This window comes from Myotis davidii, unplaced genomic scaffold (assembly GCF_000327345.1).
Source record: "Myotis davidii unplaced genomic scaffold, ASM32734v1 scaffold135, whole genome shotgun sequence".
Taxonomy (NCBI): domain Eukaryota; kingdom Metazoa; phylum Chordata; class Mammalia; order Chiroptera; family Vespertilionidae; genus Myotis; species Myotis davidii.
In genome coordinates this window covers 339,744-350,572 of record NW_006289813.1, presented here as the reverse complement: position 1 = coordinate 350,572, position 10,829 = coordinate 339,744, and the positions used below count along the sequence as shown (strand labels likewise).

Here is a 10,829-nt window from a genome sequence, read left to right as displayed (position 1 = left end):
TCACTTTTCTCTACAGCATGTATCACTATCTGCCACCTTATAAAGTTCCCACCACTATACGCAGTAATTGTTATGTCTTGTTCACTGCTGTGTCCTAAGAAACTCGAATAGTGCCTAGCACACAAAGTTAAATAAGATTTAGCCAATCAATGATTCTCTCTCATCAGTGATGTTTCTTTCTCTCCCTTCCTTTCTGAAATAGAAAATATATTAAAGAATAAAAATAGCCCGACCAGCATCGCTCAGTGGTTGAGTGTTGACCTATGAACCAAGAGGTCACGATTCAATTCCCAGCCAGGGCATATGCCTAGGTTGGGCGACTCGATCCCCAGTGTGGAGCGTGCAGGAGGCAGCTGATCGGTGTTTCTCTCTCATTGATGTTTCTAACTCTATCCCTCTCCCTTCCTTTCTGTAAAAAATAAATAAAATATATATTTAAAAAAAAGAAAAACTCCAAAACATAAGTAAATTAAGATTTGCTGAAATAAATGACTTTCCTGAACCTCTGACCACTCTCCAATTATTAAGTATTAAGGGAGATAATATCCAAAAATATCTTAGAAGGCAAGTAAGCTGCCTTCATAACTCAATTTAATCTGGCACATATTTGGGCAATTAAAATATGCTAAATATATAAAACATTGGCTGATTGTGATGAAAAATGGTAAAAAGCCACTTAACCTATACTAGAAAGCTTAAGCCATAGAACAACCCATTTTGCAAAGTTTATGTAACACACAATATTCATTTATTCAAAAAAATGTGTACGGTTATGCTGGGCATATTTGGTTTTCCCATGCAAAACCTCAGAAAGAAATAGCATTTATATATTAACATCTTCTGCAGCTAAACAGACTAGAAAATACCCCAGGTGCCATGGACACCAAACTTTAGACTAAACTGAAACAATATTTCCTAAGGATTTGAATGGAGAGATAGAGATATAGTCAAATGAATGAGAGGTGGAACTACAAGGTGGAGATGAAGAGAGAATAGCTTGGCTAACCATATTAGGTGTGTGCATGATGAGCACGTGGAGGAGGCCAGAAGAGAGAGGGGCAGTCAGACAAGAGAAGGTGCAAGGAGGAAAATGACAATATGACTTTCAAGAGACAATACAGCTTTGGTTCCTGATTGGCTGGGCCCAGTCCTTGTGACACTCAGCTTCAGCTAGGGTTTCTTAACCATGGATTCTCATTAACATGGTTTTATACTTGGTTGTATCTTTATAATACTACCCCCTTTACCCTCAGTAGTTTTCTTTCTACACACTCTACCCTTAGCCATATATATTCCAAAGAAAAATATTCAGATAGTCAAGATTAAAAAATATTTATCATTTATTTTTAAAGGCATCAGTAAAAAGCTTAACATACTAAGAAAGTTACAATATACAAATGTGTTGACAGATTGACTTTTCTGCACTATATGTGACTTTGAGTTTCTTTTAATTACATTTCCATTGTTCAGTTATTCAAACTGGTTATTCCCTACAAATACCTGGCTGGTTACTTAAGCACAAGTCACATATGACAAAGGTGAATGTAGAAGATTGTGCCATTCAACCAAGTGCTCATGAAGAAAAGATGAAAACGTTTCACATCGACCAGGGCATATCAAAACACCCTTCTCCTTGGGAGAGAGCTGCACCTTAATTTGAAAGAAAAAAAGTCTAGATATAATTATGAAACTTAAAAACCTGTTTTCTTATAAAATCATAAAGAAGAGAGGAAATGGAAAGCGATATACTCATCAAGGTAAATAAAACTAGAATAAAAATATGCTAATATACTTAATGTAATACTAATTTCTATATTTATGGAATAGTTAAATAAACTAATTGTGAAATTCATTTGGAAGAGTAAATGGGCAAGAATATTTTTTTAAAATTTAAGGAGCACTGGTATTTGATGTCTTATATACAAAACGATCAAAATCATGTGTTAAAAACAATTTGGGTTTGCTGTACTTGAATCCTCATTAAAATTACTAACAGTTATTTATCACATCTCTATGTTTCTGTATACTATTTGTAAAACGAATTAAAAGGAAATACAGGTGACTCTCGTTATTCACGGCAGTTACGTTCTAAAAAGTCACCACAAACATGGAATTTATAAATACAAGCCATCACTCCTAGAAGTGATGGCTTTTTTATCAACCAATAGATAAATAACCTTGTTTTATGTGTTTCCATTGAAACACATTATTAATAGATAGTATTGAAGCATTAACACTAAACTCACAGCCAACAGCACTATATCTCACGCCCAGAATGAAGCTTAACCAACATATGTATTTTCTCTGCAAGGCACATCTGAGTTCTTGTACCTGGGAAACACTAGATAACCCTCCTGCATAATGTCTAAAGGCCATTTTAAAGTGTGAAATCAAAAGGCACAAAAACGTAGCACTCAGATTGTGAAAGGACACTTGTTTATAGTATGAGTACTGAAACAAGAAAACAGCATTGCTCAACATCAGCTGGGAACATCTACGTCAGGTGACTCAAAGTTTTCACCTTTCTGCATCTGTCCATGAATTATAGCGAAAGTGCCAGAAATACTGATCCTGGGGTTACAGATAAATTTTAGCAAGTAGGCAAATTTGTAAACCCAGAATCTTTGAGTAAGGAGGATTTACAGTAGATACAATTTTAAAAGCAAAAATTTAAAAGAGCAAACAAATATTTAAAATGTAACAGGGGAATAACCATATAGACACAGGAAAAAAAATGAAACAAAACATTAGAAGAAAATCCAAAAGCCATCAAAAAGGAATGAATGTGACTATATAAAAACAAAGTAGTATGACTACATAAAAAGCAAACATTTCTATCAAAATGACAACTGCTGTCACTATAAGCAAGGTCAAAAAAATGATAAACTAGCCGAGACCGGTTTGGCTCAGTGGATAGAGCGTTGGCCTGCGGACTGAAAGGTCCCAGGTTCGACTCCGGTCAAGGGCATGTACCTGGGTTGCTGTGCATCCCCAGTGGGAGATATTCAGGAGGCGGCTGATCGATGTTTCTCTCTCATCTATGTTTCTAACTCTCTATCTCTCTCCCTTCCTCTCTGTAAAAAAATCAATAAAATATATTTTTAAAAAAATGATAAACTAGTTGTAGCAAAAAGTACCTACAACTCGTATCACAAAGGGATGGTTACCATTACAAAGACTTCTTGCAAATCAACAGGAAAAACATATCCAACTTGAAAAGTGTGTAAAGGTGATGTTCATAAAGTTTTTAGAAAACATACATAGCTCTCAAACACACAAAAAGGCGCTAAACTTCCCAATAAAATAATTATAAATATAATAAGACAATCATTTTCATCTGTTAGATTGACAAAGACCTAAAGGTTTGATAAATTATTGGTTTGGCTGTGGGAAACAAACAATATTGGTGGGAATATAAATTAACACAATTTTTACTGAGAGCAACTTAACAAAAGTCTATTAAAATTATAAATGCATATCCTCTTCAATCCAGCAGTTCTATTTATTTAATTTTAGAAATGTACTCATATATCTACAAAAAGAATTATGTAAAAGAATACCGACTACATATTAAACAGCAAACAATTGCAAACAGCCTAAACTTCCATCCGTAAGAGGTCAATTAAATAAGTATGATATACATCTAAATATAAGAACATCCTGCAGCTGTTTAAAACAAGAATTTTATACACTGACATGGATACATATACATCTAAATATAAACAAATGCGGAAAGAGCACTTACTTCTTAAGGAATACTTTATGAATTACCTATAAAAATAAAAAATTAAAAGTTTAAACGACTGATACATCTTATCAGATTTATTTTAATTACGTGTTATTTTTTTATGGTCAATAAATGCACACAGCACAAAAATACAAAAGGGTACATTGTGAAGTCTCTCTCACATGCCTTTGTCTTCTAGTTCCTCTTCATAGGTAACGTATCACCCTGAGATGATAATCAATGCATATACACGTACGTAAATATATGTTTACACAAATAGCAGGCAGTATAATATACATAGTTCTGTGTCTTATTTTCATTTAAATATATCTTCCTGTCAGGAATGATACACGTAACAAGCAACCAGGTAGTTAAACAAAAGAATTACAAGAACAAACTAAATATTAGTTCAAATTTTAAAATCTTTTTATAAAAAAGAATAACAATGAAGAATAATTCTTAAACTATAACAAGTAGATACTCTTAACAATTAGACAAGTATGAAGAAATGAAGGCATTATTAACTAGTTTATTCTTTTGAGGAAGCACTATAACAACAAATGATGATCTACAGAACTATTTAGAACTTGAAGCCCAAACTTAAAAATTAACCAATACACAAAAATAATTCTACAGAACAGTGTTAAAAAAAAAAGAAAGAAAGAAAAAAAGAAGCCCAAAGTAGCCCTAGCTGGTTTGCTCAGTGGATGTAGCATTGGCCTGGGGACTAAAGGGTCATGGGCTTGATTCCAATCAAGGGCATGTACTTGGTTGCAGGCTCCTGGCCTTGGTCAGGGGCATACAGGAGGCAACCAATCAATGTGGCTCGCTCTCATTAGTGTTTTTCTCTGTCTCTCCCTCTCCCTTCCACTTTCTAAAAACCAATGGAAAAATATCCTCAGGTGAGGATTATTAAAAAAAAAATAAAGGCTAAAAATAGATTACTGCCAAATAGAAATATATATAATAACCCCAAATGTGATATATTAATCTTACATACTATAGTGATATAGAGGTAATGTTGTTTAGTACATTTTTTTAAACCACCACAATACAATAGACCAGTGACTTTTCAACCACTATGCTGCAAGAATTTTTAAAACATTTAATACCTGACTATTTAGTCAGGAGCACTGACCTCTTTTCCTTAGATAGTCAAATAAAAAACCACAACAGCCAACATAACAGCCATCCGGTGTGAATGAATAAAAGTTACTTCTATTTTGTCAGATCAGCAAAAAATACATTTTTAGATGTGTTGCAAAATTTTAGTAATTAGTTTAATGTGGTCCATAGGATGAAAAATATTGAAAATTGCTCCAATACTAAACTTTCAGAAAACATGTAACAACTGAAAATTCATTGTTTAAAAATAGGAATAACTGGTAGTGTACCTGTTTTCCTGCCAGATTATAAAACTCAGCACAATATACAGGGTGGGGCAAAATCAGGTTTACAGTTGTTTGTAGAAAAGATAATATAATCAGTAATCCTACTAATAAAAGGCAAAGATGCTAATCGACTGCTGGGTCCAGCCCCAGCGGGTCCAGGGGTTCCCAAAGGTGTGGATGGAGTCAGCGAAGAATGAAGGACACGGAGTCAGTGTTTAGGTGATCATCATAGCCAGGTTCTTCTCCTTATTGTCATCTAACATCTGTATTTATACTATTTGGTCCCAATCCTATCCATTCTATACAAGACCATACCTTCGCTACACCCATCAGCCAATCAGCGTGATATGCAAATTAACTACAAACAAAGATGGCGGCTAATTTGCATACTGCAGGCAGGGCGGACAAGCGCCAGCCGCCATCTGGGCCCCCATGTGCCACCTAAGCCCCACTGCCAGCCAGGACCCCTGTGTGCAGCCCTGGGCAGCGGGGCTTGGCTGCACGATCGGCCTGAGGAAGCCCTATTCTTGCAGGAATCTTCCTGCAACGGGCCTCTAGTAAGTAATAATATACGAATAAACTTTTGCATACTCACAACGGTAAACCTACTTTTGCCCCACCCTGTATGACACAATTGTTTTCAGGCACTGGACAATACATTGTATAGGGCTGAAATCCTTGAGAAAGGGAAACACATAAGGTGAACTTCACTTTCACCCCTTTTTTGGCTGGACACAATTTTCAAATTGCAGCATGGAAAGTGAAACTTGAGCAAAGAGTATTGTTCTTGGGTGGAAGAAATAGATTGTAGTTTGGGTCTTGGAATAAGGCAGCTGGAATTTGAAGATGCAAGTCTAAAGAGTGATTTGAAGAGGAGGACCTCCAGAAATTTGTATAGGATTTCCATTTAGGTCCTTGACCAAATCCTAAATTATGTATACATGGGACAAAATTCCACAAAGCCTGGAAGAATCAGTTGCTGGGGTGGGGATGTAGGGGACTGAGAGCTGAATGGAGAATTCTGAGGTGGTACATACAGAGTTCCCTCATTTGCTGTGTGGCCCAACGCAAGTCATTTTACCTCTATGAGCCTTTCTCATCTGTGTAAAATGGGAATAATTATCTAACTTGATGGTGCTATATGGATTAAATAAAATATCTACCTCTAGCACACACAGTAACGACTCAAAAAAATTATTAAAGAAAAATTTCACATGGCAGTTTCTAGTTTCCTGTATAATAAAAACGCAAATTAATAGATACCTAAGAGTCTACTGAAACCAAGATTTATAAAGTAAGATTTTTTTTACTCTTAACCAGGAGTCTTTATGTAAACACAAAGACTCAATAATACTCAGATACACTGCTTCACCTCTGTCTTCTGCCTGGAAACCAAGAACTGGTTTTATTTAAAACTAGTGGCCCAGTACATGAAATTCATGCACATTAAAAGGGCATTAATTAGAGGAAATATTTTAATATTGCTATTTGCCCTTTCTCTATAATATGTGTGTCAGAGATGAAAGAAAATTAGTAAAATGTGTATGACAATCTTCCTCGTCAGAGTCTATAAATCATAACAACATAATATAACAACAACAAAGACATGATATAAAACACTGATACAATGCCAAGACCCAGCCCCAGCTGGCCCCACCCCCATTGGGCAAGATCCAGACCTGGCTGACCTGACCCTTGTCAAGCCCTGCCAGGTGGGGGGCGCGCAGCCTCAGGTCCCCTGGCCCGGTGCCGGGTGGGGGGCGCAGTCTCAGGTCCCCCAGCACACCCTCAGGTCCCCCATCCTGGCCCGGTGCAGGGCGGGGGGCGCAGCCTGAGGTCCTGTCAAGCCCCACCAGGCGGGGGTCACAGCCTCAGGTCCCTGCTGATTGCTCATTAAGGCTCGTTATGGGAACCTGGCCTCCCAGCACAGCCATCTTGTGCTACGGAATCTCTGCCTTTACTGTGGGTGCAGCCACCTTGACCGTTATGGAGTGATGGTCAATTTGCATATTCCTTCTTTATTAGGTAAGATGGGCTATAGTTCAACGCACAATTATACACCATTTTAAAATGTGCAAAGTCAATTTATGTTACAATAACTAGTAATGAAAAAAATCAGAATTTCAAACCTCAAAGATTAGTTTATCCAAAAGCTATTCCAATTATATTAATTGCTATCTTCAAAATGTTACATATAGCCCTAACTGGTTTGGCTCAGTGGATAGAGCGTTGGCCTGCAAACTGAAAGGTCCCAGTTTCAATTCTGGTCAAGGGCATGTACCTTGGTTGCAGGCACATTCCCAGTAGGAGATGTGCAGGAGGCAGCTGATCTATCTCCCTTCCTCTCTGTAAAAAAAATCAATAAAATATATTTTTAAAAAATGTTACATATATTCCCTTACAATTAACTTTCAAAACCATTCATCTACTTGCAGGATTTGCTATAAATAAAAGTCTTATTTAAGCTAACAAAAAATAGAGCTGATGCTTAATCTTTCTCCATCCTATGCTCTTTAAGCAGAAAACTGTGCCAGATATTGTAGACATAAAGAATGAGATGCAGCGCCTTGCCTCTATTGACAGAGGAAAGAAATATATAAAGATAACAAAATGAGAAAAGATATGTAATAGAAACAAGTAGAGAGCAGATTCAAAGAGGGAAAATTATACAAATGGGGAGATAAGAACGCTGACTGGCATTAGGACATTTGAGCTAGCTTGGGCCTTGAAATATACATGCCTCTGAAGGCTTTGTATACGTTCTGTCTAGAAGACTTTAACCCATTTCATCCCCTGCCTAATTTTTCTCTTCACCCTTTTAGACTTGGCTCAACAACCTAGCTCAGTAGTCGGCAAACTCATTAGTCAACAGAGCCAAATATCAACAGTATGATTGAAATTTCTTTTGAGAGCCAAATTTTTTAAACTTAAACTATATAGGTAGGTACATTGTTATTAACTTAATTAGGGTACTCCTAAGCTGGCCTTTGCTAAAAACGTCCTCAATCTGATTGAGGTACGTTCGCTGAGGTTGACCCCTTCCAACTCTCCCATCCACACTCGTCTTGTATACTTGTTTCGCCCAGGCCGAAAACCGACTTCTGTGCATGGGCCATGAAGTTTCAATCGCACTGTACGTGCGCGCCTGCACGTGGTAGTTTGTGGAAGAGCCACACTCAAGGGGTCAAAGAGCCGCATGTGGCTCGCGAGCCACGGTTTGCCAACCACTGACCTAGCTGAAGAACAACATCAATGAAATAAAAAATGACTTTAATCAAACAATAAAATATAGGCAATTATCATTTATTATATCTTAATCTTATTGTTGAAATGACTACAGATGTTCCTCCTCTTTGCCTCCCTGAGTAATTTTACTTTCAAATGTGATGTATGTAATTTAAAAAATACCCCGCCCAGAAATGCATCTCCCATTTTGAAAATCAAAACGAAAATATGGAAGAGAACCGAAGATGGCGGCATAGGTTAACACCAGAGATTGCTGCCTGGAACAACTAAGTCAAATTAAGCTTGATCCAGGGAAAGGACAACGTCCAGAGCCACAGGAGGGCTGGCTGAGTGGAAATTCTACAACTAGGATTGGTAGGGGGCATGCAGGAGGCAGCAGATTGATCTGTCACTCTCACATTGATGTTTCTCTCCCTCCCTCCCTCTCTCTTCTTCTCTCTATAAAAATCAATATAAAATCTTAAAAAATAAAAAAGGTGATGTTGGCCCTGGCTGGGTAGCTTAGTTTGTTAGGGCACAGTCCCAATATGCCAAGGTTGTGGGTTCAATCCTCAGGGCACATCCAAGAACCAACTAATGCATGCATAAATGGGTGGAACAACAAACCAGTATTTTGATCTCTCTCTCATTTCAATAAATAAAAAATTTTAAAAAATGTAATGTTAAGTGGGCACACACACACACACACACAATGATGGCATCCACATAAAAATATAGGTGAATATGAATCAAAAGTGTGAAGTAATATGTGAAAAAAATACAGCCCTAGCTGGTTTGGTTCAGTGGATAGAGCATCAGCCTGCGGACTGAAGGGTTCTGGGTTCGATTCCAGTCAAGGGCATATGCTGGGTTGCGGGCTTGATCCCCAGGAGGGGGCATGCAGGAGGCAGCCGATCAGTGATTCTCTCTCATCATTGATGCTTCTATCTCTCTCTCCCTCTCCCTTCCACTCTGAAATCAATAAAAATATATTTTAAAAAAGTACATCTGGCTGTCTGACCACAGTGATGCAGTTTTACCACTGATTCTAAGGATCTCTTTATTGAAAAGTATGTTTTTCTTTTTTAAAATATATTTTTATTGATTTCAGAGAGGAAGGGAGAAGGAGAGCTAGAAACATCAATGATGAGAGAGAATCACTGGTCGGCTGCCTCCTGCATGTCCCCTCCTGGGGATCAAGCCTGCAACCTGGGCACGTGCCCTTGACCAGAATCGAACCTGGGACCCTTCAGTCTGCAGACCAACGCTCTGTCTACAGAGCCAAACTGGCTAGGGCAAGGATGTTTTTATTTCCACACCACCAACCAGCAAGTATTTGAGGAGATGATAGATACCTTGATATCATAACAATTCTAGAGGGGATATAGATAAACCTTTTATCAAATAGCTTTGGCATCAAAATGTCTTCAATATTGTTTTATATTAACTTTTCTACATTTTAACATTTTTAAAAAATATGTTTTCCACAAACTATAAAATTTATACAAAAGATTTCTCTTCTATAATAATGGCATACTTACTCCTTAATTAAAATGTGAGCACCTTCCTTCTTTTTGATTTTGTTTGAAACCCTGTAAGGAAAACAAAGAAATTTAAAGAATAGCATATACATATGAATAAACATTTTGTTTCACATAGACATTTTACTAATTCTATTTAATAAAATAATGATGAAAATTAAGTTTATAGCCTTCCAATGCTCTTTAAAAGTGATCACAGCCATGGCCAGTATGGGTCAGTAGTTAGAGTACTTGCCCTTGAACCAAAGCCGGTTTGATTTCAGATCAAGGGCACGTACCTGGGTTGCAGGTTCAATCCCTAGACCTAGTCAGGGTGTGTGTGGAACATAACTAGTCAATGTGTCTCTCTCACATCAATGTTAATCTCTCTCCCATCCACTCATCCCTTCCTAGATTCCACTCTCTAAAAAATTAATGGAAAAAATATCCTCACATGAGGATTAAACAAATAAACCAAAGGCACTGAGTGAGCCGCTCTGGCCGAGCAGGCCAAACTCAGCTGGAGGTGTTTAAAAGAGTGTCATCAAATTAGAAAATGTATAATCAAAATAATGTAATAACATGAAAGATTTTAAAATATATATGTATTTAAATATATTTTTAATTGATTTCAGAGAGGAAGAGAGAGAGTAGAAACATCAATGATGACAGAGAATCATTGATCGCTGCATGTCCCAGGCATGTGCTCTGACTGGGAATTGAACTGTGACCTCCTGGTTCAAAGGTCAATACTCAACCACTGAGCAACAATGGCTGGGCACATGGAAGATTTTTTTTTAATATATATTTTATTGATTTTTTTACAGAGAGGAAGGGAGAGAGATAGAGAGTTAAAAACATCGATGAGAGAGAAACATCGATCAGCTGTCTCCTGCACACTCCCCACTGGGGATGTGCCCGCAACCCATGTACATGCCCTTGACCGGAATCGAACCTGGGACCCTT

General features: G+C 37.4%; 1 protein-coding gene across 5 annotated transcripts in view; it reads right to left on the bottom strand.

The window, feature by feature from the left end:
* Window positions 1-1,316: 1,316 nt before the first annotated feature.
* Window positions 1,317-10,829, bottom strand: part of LOC102771633 (survival motor neuron protein) — a 30,056-nt gene continuing 20,543 nt past the window's right edge. For 2 of the 5 annotated variants that reach the window (XM_006762376.2, XM_015563031.1), the window contains 3 exons: window positions 9,885-9,935; window positions 3,746-3,771; window positions 1,317-1,650 (listed from right to left, as the gene is read on the bottom strand). In XM_006762376.2, coding sequence (XP_006762439.1) covers window positions 9,888-9,935 — 48 coding nt within the window. In that variant the 3' untranslated portion in view covers window positions 1,317-1,650; window positions 3,746-3,771; window positions 9,885-9,887. Of the gene's footprint in view, window positions 1,651-3,745; window positions 3,772-3,909; window positions 3,953-9,884; window positions 9,936-10,829 lie in introns of all 5 variants that reach the window. The other 3 variants (XR_001513627.1, XR_001513628.1, XM_015563030.1) reach the window with 3 other exon arrangements.